This window comes from Oncorhynchus nerka, linkage group LG17 (assembly GCF_034236695.1).
Source record: "Oncorhynchus nerka isolate Pitt River linkage group LG17, Oner_Uvic_2.0, whole genome shotgun sequence".
Classification (NCBI taxonomy): domain Eukaryota; kingdom Metazoa; phylum Chordata; class Actinopteri; order Salmoniformes; family Salmonidae; genus Oncorhynchus; species Oncorhynchus nerka.
In genome coordinates, this window is record NC_088412.1 from 12,553,494 (window position 1) to 12,575,911 (window position 22,418).

At 45.4% G+C, this 22,418-nt stretch overlaps 1 protein-coding gene across 1 annotated transcript in view; it reads right to left on the reverse strand.

The window, feature by feature from the left end:
• Positions 1-11,067, reverse strand: part of LOC115145429 (retinaldehyde-binding protein 1-like) — a 16,953-nt gene extending 5,886 nt beyond the window's left edge. Inside the window, 4 exon segments of the mRNA XM_029686961.2 lie at positions 4,101-4,159; positions 4,162-4,228; positions 4,961-5,004; positions 11,008-11,067. Of these exon segments, the coding sequence (XP_029542821.2) occupies positions 4,101-4,159; positions 4,162-4,228; positions 4,961-4,972 (138 nt within the window). The 5' untranslated portion in view covers positions 4,973-5,004; positions 11,008-11,067.
• Positions 11,068-22,418: the final 11,351 nt, after the last annotated feature.

Consider the following 22,418-nt stretch of genomic DNA (forward strand, 5'->3'; position numbering starts at 1 on the left):
GCCTTATTCGCTGAGGTCTGTCCAACGCTGGTCAGACCAAGCTGACTCCACACCCAAGACTGCTTCCATCACGTGACTGGGACATGTTTCGTATTAAGGCCAGATGGAAATATTGACGAATACGCTGATTCGGTGTGCGAGTTCATTAGAACGCAAGGCCTCGAAGATGTCGTTCTCATAGCAACGATAAAAACATTCCCAAACCAGAAACCGTGGATTGATGGCAGCATTCGCGTGAAACTGAAAGCGCGAACCACTGCTTTTAATCAGGGCAAGGTGTCTGTAATATGTCCGAATATAAACAATGCAGCTATTCCTCCGCAAGGCTATTAAACAAGCTAAGCGTCAGTACAGAGACAAAGTGGAATCTCAATTCAATGGCTCAGACACAAGAGGCTACAAGAAGAAACCCAGCCCAGTCACGGACCAGGATGTCTTGCTCCCAGGCAGACTAAATAACTTTTTTGCCCGCTTGAGGTCAATACATTGCCACTGACACGGCCTGCAACGAAAACATGCGGCCCTCCTTCACTGCAGCCGAGGTGAGTAAGACATTTAAACGTGTTAACCCGCAAGGCTGCAGGCCCAGACGGCATCCCCAGCCGCGCCTCAGAGCATGCGCAGACCAGCTGGCCGGTGTGTTTACGGACATATTCAATCAATCCCTATACCAGTCTGCTGTTCCCACATGCTTCAAGAGGGCCACCATTGTTCCTGTTCCCAAGAAAGCTAAGGTAACTGAGCTAAACGACTACCGCCCCGTAGCACTCACTTCCGTCATCATGAAGTGCTTTGAGAGACTAGTCAAGGACCATATCACCTCCACCCTACCTGACACCCTAGACCCACTCCACCTGCTTACCGCCCAAATAGGTCCACAGACGATGCAATCTCAACCACACTGCACACTGCCCTAACCCACCTGGACAAGAGGAATACCTATGTGAGAATGCTGTTCATCGACTACAGCTCGGCATTCAACACCATAGTACCCTCCAAGCTCGCCATCAAGCTCGAGACCCTGGGTCTCGACCCCGCCCTGTGCAACTGGGTTCTGACTTCCTGACGGGCCGCCCCCCAGGTGGTGAGGGTAGGCAACAACATCTCCTCCCCGCTGATCCTCAACACGGGGGCCCCACAAGGGTGCGTTCTGAGCCCCTCCTGTACTCCCTGTTCACCCACGACTGCGTGGCCACGCACGCTCCAACTCAATCATCAAGTTTGCGGACGACACAACAGTGGTAGGCTTGATTACCAACAACGACGAGACGGCCTACAGGGAGGAGGTGAGGGCCTCGGAGTGTGGTGTCAGGAAAATAACCTCACACTCAACGTCAACAAAACTAAGGAGATGATTGTGGACTTCAGGAAACAGCAGAGGGAACACCCCTATCCACATCGATGGAACAGTAGTGGAGAGGGTAGCAAGTTTTAAGTTCCTCGGCATACACATCACAGACAAACTGAATTGGTCCACTCACACTGACAGCTGCCGTGAAGAAGGCGCAGCAGCGCCTCTTCAACCTCAGGAGGCTGAAGAAATTCGGCTTGTCACCAAAAGCACTCACAAACTTCTACAGATGCACAATCGAGAGCATCCTGGCGGGCTGTATCACCGCCTGGTACGGCAACTGCTCCGCCCTCAACCGTAAGGCTCTCCAGAGGGTAGTGAGGTCTGCACAACGCATCACCGGGGAAACTACCTGCCCTCCAGGACACCTACACCACCCGATGTTACAGGAAGGCCATAAAGATCATCAAGGACATCAACCACCCAAACCACTGCCTGTTCACCCCGCTATCATCCAGAAGGCGAGGTCAGTACAGGTGCATCAAAGCTGGGACCGAGAGACTGAAAAACAGCTTCTATCTCAAGGCCATCAGACTGTTAAACAGCCACCACTAACATTGAGTGGCTGCTGCCAACACACTGTCATTGACACTGACCCAACTCCAGCCACTTTAATAATGGGAAATGATGTAAATATATCACTAGCCACTTTAAACAATGCTACCTTATATAATGTTACTTACCCTACATTATTCATCTCATATGCATATGTATATACTGTACTCTAGATCATCGACTGCATTCTTATGTCACTAGCCACTTTAACTATGCCACTTTGTTTACTTTGTCTACATACTCATCTCATATGTATATACTGTACTCGATACCATCTACTGTATGCTGCTCTGTACCATCACTCATTCATATATCCTTATGTACATATTCCTTATCCCCTTACACTGTGTATAAGACAGTAGTTTTGGAATTGTTAGTTAGATTACTTGTTGGTTATCACTGCATTGTCGGAACTAGAAGCACAAGCATTTCGCTACACTCGCATTAACATCTGCTAACCATGTGTATGTGACAAATAAAATTTGATTTGATTTGATTTGAAATGAATTAAATAAAACTATTTCCTCAGCAATCTACACACAATACCACATAATGACAAAGCGAAAACAGGCTTGATCATCCTTGAGATGTTTCTACAACTTGATTGGAGTCCACCTGGGGTAAATTAAATTGATTGGACATGATTTGGAAATGCACAAACCTGTCTAAATAAGGTCCCACAGTTGACAGTGCATGTCAGAGTAAAAACAAAGCCATGAGGTTGAAGGAATTGTCCATAGAGCTCCGAGACAGGGTTGTGACGAGGCACAGATCTGGTGGAAGCTTAACAAAACATTTATGCAGCATTGAAGGTCCCCAAGAACACAGTGGCCTCCATCATTTGTATGTGGAAGAAGTTTGGAACCAAGACTCTTCCTAGAGATGGCCGCCCGGCCAAACTGAGCAATCAGGGGAGAAGGGCCTTGGTCAGGAAGGTGACCAAGAACCCGATGGTCACTCTGACAGAGCCCCAGAGTTCCTCTGTGGAGATGGAAGAACCTTCCAGAAGGACAACCATCTCTGCAGCACTCCACCAATCAGGCCTTTATGGTAGAGTGGCCAGACGGAAGCCATTCCTCAGTAAAAAGCACATGACAGCCCGCTTGGAATTTGCCAAAATGTACCTAAAGGACTCTCAGACCATGAGAAACAATATTCACTGGTCTGATTAAACCAAGATTGAACTGTTTGGCCTGAATGCCAAGTGTCACGTCTGGAGGATACTGGGCACCATCCCTACAGTGAAGCATGGTGGTGGCAGCATCATGCTGTGGGATGTTTTTCAGCGGCAGGGACTGGGAGACTAGTCAGGATTGAGGGAAAGATGAACGGAGCAAAATGCAGAGAGATACTTGATGAATCTGCTCCAGAGCGCTCAGGACCTCAGACTGGGGCGAAGGTTCACCTTCCAACAGGACAACAAACCCAAGCACACAGCCAAGACAACGCAGAAGTGTGTGTAGATTGATGAGGGGGGAAAAAGCTATTTAATCCATTTTAGAATTAGGCTGTAACGCAACAAAATGTGGAAAAAGTCAAGGGGTCTGAATACTTTCCGAATGCACTGTATACAAACCATATACACATTCACACACACACTACATTGACACTCCCACACAAAACCCAAACACGTTCACATACACTACATACGCACACACATAACACAAACACACATACATACACATTACACACACACACACACTTTTACGCTCATCATTTGCTGCTGCTACTCTGTTCTTTATACTCTTATTATTATCTATCCTGTCTATTCACTTTACCCTGCCTTCATGTACATATCTACCTCAAATACCTTATTATTATCTATTCTGATGCCTGGTCACTTTACCTTCATGTACATATCTACCTCAAGTACCTTATTATTATCTATCCTGATGCCTAGTCACTTAACCTTGCCTTCATGTACATATCTACCTCAAATACCTTATTATAATCTATCCTGATGCCTGGTCACTTTACCTTCATGAACATATCTACCTCAAGTACCTGGTACTGCTACTCCCTGTATATATTTCCATTCTTTGGTATTTAATTTTATTCCTCGTGTAAATTATTTCACTGTAATGTCTACACTAGTTGTATGTGATTTGATTTGTGGTTGCACTTGAGTTTGTGGTAGGGCTTAAGATGAAGTGAATCTACAGCGTGAGGCTTGTGTGAGACAGTGACCACAGACCTTCTGCACTGTGTGGTCAGGCAACTTGGCGCAGAGTCCGAACACGGGACCGTGGTCCTGACCGTGAGGCGCTCCAGCTTGGCCCTGAGAGCCTGCTCCTCCTCTGATACCATACGGAACGTTCCACTCTGGGTAGAGAGGGGGGGATAATGAGAATCATGACTTGCCAACAAAAAAACACCATTTGCTCACAAGGCTACCTTACAAAAATGAGGTTTAAACCTAGTTTAATCCAGGCGACGCCCAAAAACTCAATCCAAAAGGAGGCCTGTATCAATGGGCTTCAGTGTTAGCATTGGCTAATCTCCTCACATGAGCGCAGCAAAGCCTGGTAAACCTGTGACTGAGATCTGTGATTAGGGGTTAATGCTAGCGATTGACGGCACCCAGTGCTAATGTGCCTGAGAAATGTGGAACTGCCATTGTCCATGGCACAGGACGTTATGTGGTGTTGGAGTCCTAGAAACACAATCTATAGAACAGATATCCCCGTTCAAGTCAACGTTCCCTGACGGTCGGCTTTCTGGCGGCCATTTTGAGTGTCATTCTGTTTCTGCTGTTTGACTAACCATGATGTGGAACGAAGGAAGAACATAATGACGTAGTAAGAGTATCTATTGTGGATTGCATCCTCCTAAGGACCTTGATGGTAGATTGTTTCTGCTCTGCAATGGATGAAAAATAACCACCTGAACAGAACATGTCAGAACTGACTCTTAAACTCAACATGTATCTACATTCATCAGACTTGATACTTTTGACATTGATCTGCAATACAAACGCCACTGAATGTGTTTGAATTATTGCAGTGGGGCATGTAAGCCTGTTGCACACCAAGAGAGGAGCTTCGATGTACTTACCACGACAGCCATTTCTTCAGTTGTTTAGAGCCGCTACGTACTCACTGGAAAATAAGATGGATTTGATTATTCACGGTTGGAGAACATTGGATTCCAGGACAGCTTGAAAAATAAAACAAAGAATTGATTGTGCCCCAGGCTTACGCTCCATCTCAACCCCCTCAGCATTTGTTACACTTCAGCTCCTACACCTTTTTCTTTCCATCTCATTCTCCTTCTATTTTTAGGTTACCTCCATTTCAAGATTATTCCCCTGAAGTACATGTTTTGATCCAGCTGCCAACAAAACGTATCTACGTTTTCGAAATCTATGTGTCCCAAATGGCACCATATTCCCTAAATAGTGCACTACTTTTGACCAGAGACTTATGGGACTTGGTCAGAAATATCTCACTACATAGTGAATTGGATGCAATTTGAGGCCTATCTTGTATCTAATATAACACCAGACTCTTTATATAGCAGGCTGTATGTAATACAACACCAGACTCTATATATAGCAGGCTGTATGTAATACAACACCAGACTCTATATATAGCAGGCTGTATGTAATACAACCCCAGACTCTTTATATAAGAGGCTGTATCTAATACAACACCAGACTCTTTATATAGCAGGCTGTATCTAATATAACACCAGACTCTATATATAGCAGGCTGTATCTAATACAACACCAGACTCTATATATAGCAGGCTGTATCTAATACAACACCAGACTCTTTATATAGCTAGCAGGCTGTATCTAATACAACACCAGACTCTTTATATAGCAGACTGTATCTAATACAACACCAGACTCTTTATATAGCTAGCAGACTGTATCTAATACAACACCAGACTCTTTATATAGCTAGCAGACTGTATCTAATACAACACCAGACTCTATATATAGCAGGCTGTATCTAATACAACACCAGACTCTATATATAGCTAGCAGACTGTATCTAATACAACACCAGACTCTATATATAGCAGGCTGTATCTAATACAACACCAGACTCTATATATAGCTAGCAGACTGTATCTAATACAACACCTGACTCTATATATAGCAGGCTGTATCTAATACAACACCAGACTCTATATATAGCTAGCAGACTGTATCTAATACAACACTAGACTCTTTATATAGCAGGCTGTATCTAATACAACACCAGACTCTTTATATAGCAGGCTGTATCTAATACAACACCAGCCTCTTTATATAGCAGACTGTATCTAATACAACACCAGACTCTATATATAGCTAGCAGGCTGTATCTAATACAACACCAGACTCTATATATAGCTAGCAGACTGTATCTAATACAACACCAGACTCTATATATAGCAGGCTGTATCTAATACAACACCAGACTCTTTATATAGCAGGCTGTATCTAATACAACACTAGACTCTTTATATAGCAGGCTGTATCTAATACAACACCAGACTCTATATATAGCAGGCTGTATCTAATACAACACCAGACTCTATATATAGCTAGCAGACTGTATCTAATACAACACCAGACTCTTTATATAGCAGGCTGTATCTAATACAACACCAGACTCTTTATATAGCAGGCTGTATCTAATACAACACCAGACTCTTTATATAGCAGACTGTATCTAATACAACACTAGACTCTTTATATAGCAGGCTGTATCTAATACAACACCAGACTCTATATATAGCTAGCAGGCTGTATCTAATACAACACCAGACTCTATATATAGCTAGCAGGCTGTATCTAATACAACACTAGACTCTTTATATAGCAGGCTGTATCTAATACAACACCAGACTCTTTATATAGCAGACTGTATCTAATACAACACCAGACTCTATATATAGCTAGCAGGCTGTATCTAATACAACACCAGACTCTTTATATAGCAGACTGTATCTAATACAACACCAGACTCTTTATATAGCAGGCTGTATCTAATACAACACCAGACTCTTTATATAGCAGACTGTATCTAATACAACACCAGACTCTTTATATAGCAGACTGTATCTAATACAACACCAGACTCTTTATATAGCAGGCTGTATCTAATACAACACCAGACTCTATATATAGCAGGCTGTATCTAATACAACACCAGACTCTATATATAGCTAGCAGGCTGTATCTAATACAACACCAGACTCTTTATATAGCTAGCAGGCTGTATCTAATACAACACCAGACTCTTTATATAGCAGACTGTATCTAATACAACACCAGACTCTATATATAGCTAGCAGGCTGTATCTAATACAACACCAGACTCTATATATAGATAGCAGGCTGTATCTAATACAACACCAGACTCTTTATATAGCAGGCTGTATCTAATACAACACCAGACTCTATATATAGATAGCAGGCTGTATCTAATACAACACCATACTCTTTATATAGCAGGCTGTATCTAATACAACACCAGACTCTATATATAGCAGACTGTATCTAATACAACACCAGACTCTTTATATAGCTACCAGGCTGTATCTAATACAACACCAGACTCTATATATAGCTAGCAGACTGTATCTAATACAACACCAGACTCTTTATATAGCAGGCTGTATCTAGTACAACACCAGACTCTTTATATAAGAGGCTGTATCTAATACAACACCAGACTCTATATATAGCAGGCTGTATCTAATACAACACCAGACTCTTTATATAAGAGGCTGTATCTAATACAACACCAGACTCTATATATAGCAGGCTGTATCTAATACAACACCAGACTCTTTATATAAGAGGCTGTATCTAATACAACACCAGACTCTTTATATAAGAGGCTGTATCTAATACAACACCAGACTCTATATATAGCAGGCTGTATCTAATACAACACCAGACTCTATATATAGCAGGCTGTATCTAATACAACACCAGACTCTATATATAGCAGGCTGTATCTAATACAACACCAGACTCTTTATATAAGAGGCTGTATCTAATACAACACCAGACTCTTATATATAGCAGGCTGTATCTACAAATACCAACACCAGACTCTTTATATAAGAGGCTGTATCTACAACACCAGATCTTACAACACCAGACTCTATATATAGCAGGCTGTATCTAATACAACACCAGACTCTTTATATAAGAGGCCAGTATCTAATACAACACCAGACTCTTTATATAAGAGGCTGTATCTAATACAACACCAGACTCTTTATATAAGAGGCTGTATCTAGCATACTAAACACCAGACTCTTATATATAGCAGGCTGTATCTAATATAACACCAGACTCTATATATAGCAGGCTGTATCTAATACAACACCAGACTCTTTATATAGCAGGCTGTATCTAATACAACACCAGACTCTTTATATAGCAGGCTGTATCTAATACAACACCAGACTCTTTATATAGCTAGCAGGCTGTATCTAATACAACACCAGACTCTTTATATAGCAGGCTGTATCTAGTACAACAGCAGACTCTTTATATAAGAGGCTGTATCTAATACAACACCAGACTCTATATATAGCAGGCTGTATCTAATACAACACCAGACTCTTTATATAAGAGGCTGTATCTAATACAACACCAGACTCTATATAGCAGGCTGTATCTAATACAACACCAGACTCTTTATATAAGAGGCTGTATCTAATACAACACCAGACTCTTTATATAAGAGGCTGTATCTAATACAACACCAGACTCTATATATAGCAGGCTGTATCTAATACAACACCAGACTCTATATATAGCAGGCTGTATCTAATACAACACCAGACTCTATATATAGCAGGCTGTATCTAATACAACACCAGACTCTTTATATAAGAGGCTGTATCTAATACAACACCAGACTCTATATATAGCAGGCTGTATCTAATACAACACCAGACTCTTTATATAAGAGGCTGTATCTAATACAACACCAGACTCTATATATAGCAGGCTGTATCTAATACAACACCAGACTCTTTATATAAGAGGCTGTATCTAATACAACACCAGACTCTTTATATAAGAGGCTGTATCTAATACAACACCAGACTCTTTATATAAGAGGCTGTATCTAATACAACACCAGACTCTTTATATAGCAGGCTGTATCTAATATAACACCAGATTCTATATATAGCTGGCTGTATCTAATACAACACCAGACTCTTTATATAGCAGGCTGTATCTAATACAACACCAGACTCTTTATATAGCAGGCTGTATCTAATACAACACCAGACTCTTTATATAGCAGACTGTATCTAATACAACACCAGACTCTTTATATAGCTAGCAGGCTGTATCTAATACAACACCAGACTCTTTATATAGCTAGCAGGCTGTATCTAATACAACACCAGACTCTTTATATAGCAGGCTGTATCTAATACAACACCAGACTCTTTATATAGCAGACTGTATCTAATACAACACCAGACTCTATATATAGCAGGCTGTATCTAATACAACACCAGACTCTTTATATATATAGCAGGCTGTATCTAATACAACACCAGACTCTTTATATAGCAGGCTGTATCTAATACAACACCAGACTCTATATATAGCAGGCTGTATCTAATATAACACCAGACTCTATATATAGCTAGCAGGCTGTATCTAATACAACACAAGACTCTTTATATAGCAGGCTGTATCTAATACAACACCAGACTCTATATATAGCAGACTGTATCTAATACAACACCAGACTCTATATATAGCAGACTGTATCTAATACAACACTAGACTCTTTATATAGCAGGCTGTATCTAATACAACACCAGACTCTATATATAGCAGGCTGTATCTAATACAACACCAGACTCTATATATAGCAGACTGTATCTAATACAACACTAGACTCTTTATATAGCAGGCTGTATCTAATACAACACCAGACTCTATATATAGCAGGCTGTATCTAATACAACACCAGACTCTATATATAGCAGACTGTATCTAATACAACACTAGACTCTATATATAGCAGGCTGTATCTAATACAACACCAGACTCTTTATATAGCAGACTGTATCTAATACAACACCAGACTCTTTATATAGCAGGCTGTATCTAATACAACACTAGACTCTTTATATAGCAGGCTGTATCTAATACAACACCAGACTCTATATATAGATAGCAGGCTGTATCTAATACAACACCAGACTCTTTATATAGCAGGCTGTATCTAATATAACACCAGACTCTATATATAGCTAGCAGACTGTATCTAATACAACACCAGACTCTATATATAGCAGACTGTATCTAATACAACACTAGACTCTTTATATAGCAGGCTGTATCTAATATAACACCAGACTCTATATATAGCTAGCAGACTGTATCTAATACAACACCTGACTCTTTATATAGGAGGCTGTATCTAATTTAACACCAGACTCGATCATGATATCACTGACTCTGTAGCACAGTTGTTGTATGAACAGTGTCAGGCAAAAAAGTCTGAAAACCAGTCAAAGTGTGCAATTGATCTAGTGCATTCAGATAGACAAAGCTATTATTAAAATCATCCTGAGCTTCACATGCAGTCAAAGCTTCCCTGAATTTGTGACTGAGCTTCACATGCAGCCAAAGCTTCCCTGGATTTGTGACTGAGTCAACTAGAGGGCTCCGCTTCCAAAGCTCTGAAAGCACTGGACTCAGATGCATCGTTAGTCAGAGCTACAGGCAGTGGATTCCCAGGTCCTCAATCAGGCACAACAAGGAAGCTAAAACATTCCCACCTGTCCACGTTGAGATATGCACGATCAAAGCTCTACTGTTTATCAGATTTAACCGTCAGCTTTCAACAATCGAACCTGCAGACAAGGCACTGTTCTGCCTTGTAAAATATGAGAGCAAGATTTAATGCAACACCAATCCATTTTTACTTCTTCCTCCGAGCAAAGAAACTTCCTCATCTGGGCTCCACTGGGTGGCAACACTCCACTGGGTCCATCAGAACTGCCAAACCCCCAGCAGGGTTTGGAATGCACCACCCCCTAGGTGTCAGGGAGACGGGTCACAGTTGGTACCCCACATCGGCGGCTCCCTGGTCGGGGAAGAGGTAAAGCCTTACCTGGGGATGGAAGAGGCCGGGCGCTGCCGAAAGTCACAGGAGTCAGTGTGTGGAGCAGGACGGCAGAGCCCTGTGATTATTAACTTGGGGATTAGTGTCGTCACACTGGATTACGCCCATCAGATTTCTCTGATAATCAGCATAAAGTGGAAGGAGGGACAAGAAGGAGGGCAATGACAATGGGCCAATAGAAGAGGTGAAGGAGGGGTTAGGGAAATGACAATGGGCCAATAGAAGAGGTGAAGGAGGGGTTAGGGCAACGAAGATGAGCCAATAGAAGCGGTGAAGGAGGGGGTTAGGGCAATGCCAGTGGGCCAATAGAAGAGGTGAAGGAGGGGTTAGGGCAATGACAATAGGCCAATAGAAGAGGTGAAGGAGGGGTTAGGGCAATGACAATGGGCCAATAGAAGAGGTGAAGGAGGGTTAGGCAACGAAGATGAGCCAATAGAAGAGGTGAAGGAGGGTTAGGGCAATGACGATGGGCCAATAGAAGAGGTGAAGGAGGGTTAGGGCAATGACAATGGGCCAATAGAAGAGGTGAAGGAGGGGTTAGGGCAATAACAATGGGCCAATAGAAGAGGTGAAGGAGGGGTTAGGGCAATGACAATGGGCCAATAGAAGAGGTGAAGGAGGGGTTAGGGCAATGACGATGGGCCAATAGAAGAGGTGAAGGAGGGGTTAGGGCAATGACGATGAGCCAATAGAAGAGGTGAAGGAGGGGTTGGGGCAATGACGATGGGCCAATAGAAGAGGTGAAGGAGGGGTTAGGGCAATGACGATGAGCTAATAGAAGAGGTGAAGGAGGGTTAGGCAATGACGATGGGCCCAATAGAAGAGGTGAAGGAGGGGTTAGGCAATGATGGGCCAATAGAAGAGGTGAAGGACGGGTTAGGGCAATGACGATGAGCTAATAGAAGAGGTGAAGGAGGGGTTAGCAAATGACAATGGGCCAATAGAAGAGATGAAGGAGGGGTTAGGGCAAATGACAATGGGCCAATAGAAGAGGTGAAGGAGGGTTAGGGGCAATGACAATGGGCCAATAGGAAGAGGTGAAGGAGGGTTAGGCAATGACGATGGGCCAATAGAAGAGGTGAAGGAGGGTTAGGGCAATGACGATGGGCCAATAGAAGAGGTGAAGGAGGGGTTGGGGCAATGACGATGGAAGGCCAATAGAAGAGGTGAAGGAGGGGTTAGGGCAATGACGACACCAATAGAAGAGGTGAAGGAGGGGTTAGGCAATGACGATGAGCTAATAGAAGAGGTGAAGGAGGGTTAGGCAATGACGATGAGCCAATAGAAGAGGTGAAGGAGGGTTAGGGCAATGACGATGGGCCAATAGAAGAGGTGAAGGGACAGGTTAGGCAAATGACAGTGGGCCAATAGAAAAGGTGAAGGAGGGTTAGGCAAATGACAATGGGCCAATAGAAGAGGAAGGAGGGTTAGGGCAAATGATAATGGGCCAATAAAAGAGGTGAAGGAGGGGTTAGGGGCAACGAAGATGAGCCAATAGAAGAGGTGAAGGAGGGGTTAGGGCAATGTCAGTGGGCCAATAGAAGAGGTGAAGGAGGGTTAGGGCAATGACAATGGGCCAATAGAAGAGGTGAAGGAGGGTTAGGCAACCGAAGATGAGCCAATAGAAGAGGTGAAGGAGGGGTTAGGCAATGACGTGGGCCAATAGAAGAGGTGAAGGAGGGGTTAGGGCAATAACAATGGGCCAATAGAAGAGGTGAAGGAGGGGTTAGGGCAACGAAGATGAGCCAATAGAAGAGGTGAAGGAGGGGTTAGGGCAATGACAATGGGCCAATAGAAGAGGTGAAGGAGGGTTAGGGCAATAACAATGGGCCAATAGAAGAGGTGAAGGAGGGTTAGGGCAACCGATGAGCCAATAGAAGAGGTGAAGGAGGTTAGGTCAATGACAGGAGCCAATAGAAGAGGTGAAGGAGGGGTTAGGGCAATGACAATGGGCCAATAGAAGAGGTGAAGGAGGGGTTAGGGCAATAACAATGGGCCAATAGAAGAGGTGAAGGAGGGGTTAGGGCAATGACAATGGTAAATAATAGAAGAGGTGAAGGAGGGGTTAGGGCAATGAAGATGAGCCAATAGAAGAGGTGAAGGAGGGTTAGGGCAATGACGATGGGCCAATAGAAAGAGGTGAAGGAGGGGTTAGGGCAAATGACGATGGGCCAATAGAAGAGGTGAAGGAGGGTTAGGGCAATGACAATGGGCCAATAGAAGAGGTGAAGGAGGGGTTAGGGCAATGGACGATGGGCCAATAGAAGAGGTGAAGGAGGGGTTAGGGCAATGACGATGGGCCAATAGAAGAGGTGAAGGAGGGTCAAAGGCAATGACGATGGGCCAATAATAGAAGAGGTGAAGGAGGGGTTGGGGCAATGACGATAAATAATAGAAGAGGTGAAGGAGGGGTTAGGGCAATGACGATGAGCTAATAGAAGAGGTGAAGGACGGGTTAGGGCAATGACAGTGGGCCAATAGAAGAGGTGAAGGAGGGGTTAGGGCAATGACAATGGGCCAATAGAAGAGGGGAAGGAGGGTTAGGGCAATGACAATGGGCCAATAGAAGAGGTGAAGGGAGGGTTAGGGCAAACGAAGATGAGCCAATAGAAGAGGTGAAGGAGGGGTTAGGGCAATGTCAGTGGGCCAATAGAAGAGGTGAAGGAGGGGTTAGGGCAATGACAATGGGCCAATAGAAGAGGTGAAGGAGGGGTTAGGCAAACTAAGATGAGCCAATAGAAGAGGTGAAGGAGGGTTAGGGCAATGATTGATGGGTAATAGAAGAGGTGAAGGAGGGGTTAGGGGCAATGACAATGGGCCCATAGAGAGGTGAAGGAGGGGTTAGGGCAATAACAATGGGCCAATAGAAGAGGTGAAGGAGGGGTTAGGGCAAAAAAGATGAGCCAATAGAAGAGGTGAAGGAGGGGTTAGGTCAATGACGATGAGCCAATAGAAGAGGTGAAGGAGGGGTTAGGGCAATGACAATGGGCCAATAGAAGAGGTGAAGGAGGGTTAGGCAATAACAATGGAGGCCCAATAGAAGAGGTGAAGGAGGGTTAGGGCAATGACAATGGGCCAATAGAAGAGGTGAAGGAGGGGTTAGGCAATGAAGATGAGCCAATAGAAGAGGTGAAGGAGGGTTAGGCAATGACGATAAGGCCAATAGAAAGGGTGAAGGAGGGGTTAGGGCAATGACGATGGGCCAATAGAAGAGGTGAAGGAGGGTTAGGCAATGACGATGGGCCAATAGAAGAGGTGAAGGAGGGGTTAGGGGCAATGACGATGGGGCCAATAGAAGAGGTGAAGATGGGTTAGGCAATGACGATGAGCCAATAGAAGAGGTGAAGGAGGGTTAGGGCAAAGACAATGGGCCAATAGAAGAGGTGAAGGAGGGGTTAGGGCAATGACGATAAACCAATAGAAGAGGTGAAGATGGGTTAGGGCAACGACGATGAGCCAATAGTAGAGGTAGGATTAGGGTGGATTATATTGACATGGGTGAAGGTAGGGTTAGGTGGACTATAGTGACATGTGGGTGAAGTTAGGGGTTAGGGTGGACTATAGTGACATGTGGGTGAAGGTAGGGTTAGGTGACTATAGTGACATGTGGTGAAGGTAGTAGGGTTAGGTGGAATATAGTGACATGTGGGTGAAGGTAGGGGATAGGTGGACTATATTGACATGTTGGATTAGGTGGGACTATTGACATGTGGGTGAAGGTGAAGTTAGAGGGACTATAGGGACATACGTGGGTGAAGGTACTATAGGGTGACTATAGTGATGGGTGAAGGTAGGGGTTAGGGTGGACTATAGTGATGTGGGTGAAGGTAGAGGTTAGGGTGGAATATAGTGACATGTGGATGAAGGTAGGGTTAGGGTGACTATAGTGACATGTGGGTGAAGGTAGGGTTGTGGACTATCGTGATGTGGATGAAGGTAGGGGTTAGGGTGGACTATAGTGATGTGGTGAAGGTAGGGGTTAGGGTGGACTTCACGTGGGTGAAGGTAGGGTTAGGTGACTATAGTGACATGTGGGTGAAGGTAGGGGTTAGGGTGGACTATAGTGACATGTGGGTGAAGGTATGGGATAGGGTGGACTATATTGACATGTGGGTGAAGGTAGGGGTTAGGTGGACTATAGTGACATGTGGATGAAGGTAGGGGTTAGGGTGGACTATAGTGATGTGGGTGAAGGTAGGGGTTAGGTGGACTATAGTGGACTATGTGGGTGAAGGTAGGGGTTAGGGGGTGGACTATAGTGACATGTGTGGTGAAGGTAGGGGTTAGGGGTGGACTATAGTGACATGTGGGTGAAGGTAGAGGATAGGTGAACTATAGTGACATGTGGGTGAAGGTAGGGGTTAGGGTGGACCATAGTGACATGTGTGGGTGAATAGGGTTAGGTGGACTATAGTGACATGTGGGTGAAGGTAGGGTTAGGTGACTATATGACATGTGGGTGAAGGTAGGGAAATAGGGTGGACTATAGTGACATGGGTGAAGGTAGGGTTAGGGGTGGACTATAGTGACATGTGGGTGAAGGTAGGGGTTAGGGTGAAGGACATGTGGGTGAAGGTAGGGGGTGGACTGTAGTGATGTGGGTGAAGGTAGGGGTTAGGACTATAGTGATGTGGGTGAAGGTAGAGGTTAGGTGGATTATAGTGACAGGTGGATGAAGGTAGGGCTAGGTGGACTATAGTGACATGGGTGAAGGTAGGGTTAGGTGGACTATAGTGATGTGGGTGAAGGTAGAGGTTAGGTGGACTATAGTGACATGTGGATGAAGGTAGGGTTAGGTGACTATATGACATGTGGGTGAAGGTAGGCTAGGGGTGGACTATAGTGATGTGGGTGAAGGTAGGGGTTAGGTGGACTATCGTGACATGTGGATGAAGGTAGGGGTTAGGTGACTATAGTGATAAAGTGAAGGTAGGGGTTAGGTGACTTCATGTGGGTGAAGGTAGGGTTAGGGTGTGACTATAGTGACATGTGGGTGAAGGTAGGGTTAGGTGGACTATAGTGACATGTGGGTGAAGGTAGGGGATAGGGTGACTATATTGACATGTGGGTGAAGGTAGGGATTAGGTGGACTATAGTGACATGTGGGTGAAGGTAGGGGATAGGTGGACTATATTGACATGTGGGTGAAGGTAGGGGGTTAGGTGACTATAGACATGTGGATGAAGGTAGGGGTTAGGGGTGGACTATAGTGATGTGGGTGAAGGTAGGGTTAGGTGGACTATAGTGACATGTGGGTGAAGGTAGGGTTAGTGTGGACTATAGTGATGTGGGTGAAGGTAGAGGTTAGGGGACTATAGTGACATGTGGGTGGAAGGTAGGGGTTAGGGTGGACTATAGTGACATGTGGGTGAAGGTAGGGTTAGGTGGAATATAGTGACATGTGGGTGAAGGTAGGATAGGGTGGACTATATTGACATGTGGGTGAAGGTAGGGATTAGGTGGACTATAGTGACATGTGGGTGAAGGTAGGGATAGGGTGGACTATATTGACATGTGGGTGAAGGTAGGGGTTAGGGTGGACTATAGTGACATGGATGAAGGTAGGGGTTAGGGTGGACTATAGTGATGTGGGTGAAGGTAGGGGTTAGGGTTGGACTATAGTGACATGGGTGAAGGTAGGGGTTAGGTGGACTATAGACATGTGGGTGAAGGTAGGGTTAGGGTGGACTATAGTGACATGTGGGTGAAGGTAGAGGTTAGGGTGGAATATAGTGACATGTGGGTGAAGGCAGAGGATAGGTGGACCAGAGTGACATGTGGGTGAAGGTAGGGTTAGGGTGGACTATAGGACACAAGAAGGTAGGGGCATAGGGTGACCATAGTGACATGTGGGTGAAGGTAGGGGGTTAGGTGACTCATATTGACATGTGGGTGAAGGTAGGGGTTAGGTGGACTATAGTGACATGTGGATGAAGGTAGGGGTTAGGGTGGACTATAGTGATGTGGGTGAAGGTAGGGTTAGGGGACTATAGTGACATGGGTGAAGGTAGGGGTTAGGTGGACTATAGTGACATGTGGGTGAAGGTAGGGGTTAGTGTGGACTATAGTGATGTGGGTGAAGGTAGAGGTTAGGTGGACTATAGTGAAATGTGGGTGAAGGTAGGGTTAGGGTGGACTATAGTGACATGTGGGTGAAGGTAGGGTTAGGGGTGGAATATAGTGACATGTGGGTGAAGGTAGGGATAGGGTGGACTATATTGACATGGGGTGAAGGTAGGGATTAGGGTGGACTATAGTGACATGTGGGTGAAGGTAGGGGGGATAGGTGGACTATATTGACATGTGGGTGAAGGTAGGGGTTAGGTGGACTATAGTGACATGTGGATGAAGGTAGGGGTTAGGTGACTATAGTGATGTGGGTGAAGGTAGGGTTAGGGTGACTATATGACATGTGGGTGAAGGTAGGGTTAGGTGGACTATAGTGACATGTGGGTGAAGGTAGAGGTAAGGGTGGAATATAGTGACATGTGGGTGAAGGTAGAGGATAGGTGGACTATAGTGACATGTGGGTGAAGGTAGGGGTTAGGTGGACTATAGTGACATGTGGGTGAAGGTAGGGGTTAGGGTGACTATAGGGACATGGGTGAAGGTAGGGTATAGGGTGGACTGTAGTGATGTGGGTGAAGGTAGGGGTTAGGGGACTATAGTGATGTGGGTGAAGGTAGAGGTTAGGGTGGACTATAGTGACAGGTGGATGAAGGTAGGGTTAGGTGATATAGTGACATGTGGGTGAAGGGGGTTAGGTGACTATAGTGATGTGGGTGAAGGTAGAGGTTAGGGTGGACTATAGTGACATGTGGATGAAGGTAGGGGTTAGGTGGACTATAGTGACATGTGGGTGAAGGTAGGGGTTAGGTGGACTATAGTGATGGGTGAAGGTAGGTTAGGGTGGACTATCGTGACATGTGGATGAAGGTAGGGGGTTAGGTGACTATATAGTGATGTGCGTGAAGGTAGGGGTTAGGGTGGACTTCATGGGTGAAGGTAGGGGTTAGGTGGACTATAGTGACATGTGGGTGAAAGTAGGGTTAGGTGACTATAGTGACATGTGGATGAAGGTAGGGTTAGGGTGGACTATAGTGACATGTGGGTGAAGGTAGGGTTAGGGTGACTATAGTGATGTGGGTGAAGGTAGGTTAGGTGGACCATAGTGACATGTGGGTGAAGGTAGGGGGTTTAGGGGGGTGGACTATAGTGACATGTGGGTGAAGGTAGGGTTAGTGTGGACTATAGTGATGTCGGTGAAGGTAGAGGTTAGGTGGACTATAGTGGCATGTGGGTGAAGGTAGGGTTAGGTGGACCATAGGACATGTGGGTGAATGTAGGGGTTAGGTGGAATATAGTGACATGTGGGTAGGGATAGGGTGGACTATCTTGACATGTAAGAAGGTAGGGATTAGGCGGACCATAGTGGACATGTGGGTGAAGGTAGGGGATAGGGTGGACTATATTGACATGTGGGTGAAGGTAGGGGTTAGGTGACTATAGTGACATGTGGATGAAGGTAGGGGTTAGGGTGACTATAGTGATGTGGGTGAAGGTAGGGGTTAGGCGGACTATATGACATGTGGGTGAAGGTAGAGGTTAGGGTGGACTATAGTGACATGTGGGTGAAGGTAGAGGTAAGGGTGGAATATAGTGACATGGTGAAGGTAGAGGATAGGGGTGACTATAGTGACATGTGGGTGAAGGTAGGGTTAGGTGGGACTATAGTGACATGTGGGTGAAGGTAGGGTTAGGTGGACTATAGTGACATGTGGGTGAAGATAGGGTTAGGTGGACTATAGTGACATGTGGGTGAAGGTAGGGTTAGGTGGACTATAGGACATGTGGGTGAAGGTAGGGTATAGGGTGGACTATAGTGATGTGGGTGAAGGTAGGGGGTTAGGTGGACTATAGTGATGTGGGTGAAGGTAGAGGTTAGGTGACTATAGTGACAGGTGGATGAAGGTAGGGGTTAGGTGGACTATAGTGACATGTGGGTGAAGGTAGGGGTTAGGGTGGACTATATGATGTGGGTGAAGGTAGAGGTTAGGGTGGACTATAGTGACATGTGGATGAAGGTAGGGGTTAGGTGACTATAGTGACATGTGGGTGAAGGTAGGGGTTAGGGTGGACTATAGTGATGTGGGTGAAGGTAGGGGTTAGGTGGACTATCGGACATGTGGATGAAGGTAGGGGTGGACTATAGTGATGTGCGTGAAGGTAGGGGTTAGGGTGGACTTCATGTGGGTGAAGGTAGGGGTTAGGTGGACTATAGTGACATGTGGGTGAAGGGGCAAATAGTGGACTATAGTGACATGTGGGTGAAGGTAGGGTTAGGTGACTATAGTGACATGTGGGTGAAGGTAGGGGTTAGGTGACTATAGTGACATGGGTGAAGGTAGGGGTTAGGTGACTATAGGACATGTGGGTGAAGGTAGGGTATAGGGTGGACTATAGTGATGTGGGTGAAGGTAGGGGTTAGGTGACTATAGTGATGTGGGTGAAGGTAGAGGTTAGGGTGGATTATAGTGACAGGTGGGTGAAGGTAGGGTTAGGTGGGACTATAGTGACATGTGGGTGAAGGTAGGGTTAGGTGGACTATAGTGATGTGGGTGAAGGTAGAGTTAGGTGGACTATAGTGACATGTGGATGAAGGTAGGGGTTAGGGTGGACTATAGTGACATGTGGGTGAAGGTAGGGGTTAGGTGGACTATAGTGATGTGGGTGAAGGTAGGGGTTAGGGTGGACTATCGTGGACATGTGGATGAAGGTAGGGGTTAGGTGACTATAGTGATGCGGAAGGTAGGGGTTAGGGTGATCTCTCATGTGGGTGAAGGTAGGGGTTAGGGTGACTATAGTGACATGTGGGTGAAAGTAGGGGTTAGGTGACATATAGTGACATGTGGATGAAGGTAGGGGTTAGGTGGACTATAGTGACATGTGGGTGAAGGTAGGGGTTAGGTGGACTATAGTGATGTGGGGTGAAGGTAGGGGTTAGGTGGACTATAGTGACATGTGGGTGAAGGTAGGGTTAGGGGTGACTATAGTGACATGTGGGTGAAGGTAGGGGTTAGTGTGGACTATAGTGATGTGGGTGAAGGTAGAGGTTAGGTGACTATAGTGACATGTGGGTGAAGGTAGATATTAGTGGACTATAGTGACATGGGTGAAGGTAGGGGTTAGGTGAAATATATGACATGTGGGTGAAGGTAGGGATAGGGTGGGACTATATTTGATGTGGGTGAATGCAGGGATTAGGTGGACTATAGTGACATGTGGGGAAGTAGGGATAGGGGTGGACTATAGGACATGTGGGTGAAGGTAGGGGCTAGGGTGGACTATAGTGACATGGATGAAGGTAGGGGTTAGGGTGACTATTATAGTGATGTGGGTGAAGGTAGGGTTAGGGCGGACTATAGTGACATGTGGGTGAAGGTAGGGTTAGGTGGACTATAGGACATGGGTGAAGGTAGAGGTAGGGTGGAATATAGTGACATGTGGGTGAAGGTAGGGGATAGGGTGGACTATAGTGACATGTGGGTGAAGGTAGGGTTAGGGTGATTATAGTGACATGTGGGAGAAGGTAGGGGTTAGGGTGACTATAGTGACATGTGGGTGAAGGTAGGGGTTAGGTGACTATAGTGACATGTGGGGTGGAAGGTAGGGGCTAGGTGACTATAGGGACATGTGGGTGAAGGTAGGGTATAGGGTATGACTATAGTGATGTGGGTGAAGGTAGGGTTAGGTGGACTATAGTGATGTGGGTGAAGGTAGAGGTTAGGGTGACTATAGTGACAGGATGAAGGTAGGGGTTAGGGTGGACTGTAGTGACATGTGGGTGAAGGTAGGGGCTAGTGGACTATAGTGATGTGGGTGAATAGAGGTTAGGTGACTATAGTGACATGTGGATGAAGGTAGGGTTAGGTGACTATAGTGACATGTGGGTGAAGGTAGGGGTTAGGTGGACTATAGTGATGTGGGTGAAGGTAGGGTTAGGTGGACTATCGTAAACATGTGGATGAAGGTGGCAGGGGTTAGGCGGACCATATGATGTGCGTGAAGGCAGGGTTAGGGGTGGATCATGTGGGTGAAGGTAGGGTTAGGGGTGACTATAGTGACATGTGGGTGAAAGTAGGGGTTAGGTGGACTATAGTGACATGTGGGTGAAGGTAGGGGTTAGGGTGGAATATAGTGACATGTGGGTGAAGGTAGGGATAGGTGGACTATATTGACATGGGTGAATAGGATTAGGTGACTATAGTGACATGTGGGTGAAGGTAGGGGGGGGTGGACTATATTGGACATGTGGGTGAAGGTAAAATAGGGTGGACTATAGTGACATGTGTGCGATGAAGGTAGGGTTAGGTGGACTATAGTGATGTGGGTGAAGGTAGGGGTTAGGTGGACTATAGTGACATGTGGGTGAAGGTAGGGTTAGGGGTGTGACTATAGTGATGTGGGTGAAGGTAGAGGTTAGGTGACTATAGTGACATGTGGGTGAAGGTAGGGGTTAGGGTGACCATAGGGACATGTGGACATGTAGGGTTAGTGAACATAGTGACGTGTGGGTGATGCAGGGGATAGGGTGGACTATATTGGACATGTAAGTGAAGGTAGGGATTAGGTGACTATAGTGACATGTGGGTGAAGGTAGGGGATAGGTGGACTATATTGACATGTGGGTGAAGGTAGGGGTTAGGTGGACTATAGTGACATGTGGATGAAGGTAGGGGTTAGGGTGATCCTATATGACATGGGTGGGTGAAGGTAGGGTTAGAGGTGACTATAGTGACATGTGGGTGAAGGTAGGGTTAGGTGGACTATAGTGACATGTGGGTGAAGGTAGGGTTAGGTGGAATACAGGATGTGGGTGAAGGTAGAGGTTAGGTGTGAATTGAGTGACATGTGGGTGAAGGTAGGGGATAGGTGACTATAGTGACATGTGGGTGAAGGTAGGGGTTAGGTGGACTATAGTGACATGTGGGGAAGGTAGGGTTAGGTGGACTATAGTGACATGTGGGTGAAGGTAGGGTTAGGTGACCATAGTGACATGTGGGTGAAGGTAGGGGTTAGGTGACTATAGGGACATGTGGTGAAGGTAGGTATAGGGTGGACCATATTGATGTGGGTGAAGGTAGGATTAGGTTAGCATGTACGTGACGAAATATTGACATGTGTAAGAAGGTAGGGGTTAGGGTGACTATTACAGTGATTGTGTAGGGGTTAGGTGGACATAGTGACATGTGGGTAGGTGTGGACTATATTGACATGTGGGTGAAGGTAGGGTTAGTGAATATAGTGACATGTGGGTGAAGGTAGGGATAGTGGACTATATTGACATGTGGGTGAAGGTAGGGGTTAGGTGGACTATAGTGACATGTGGATGAAGGTAG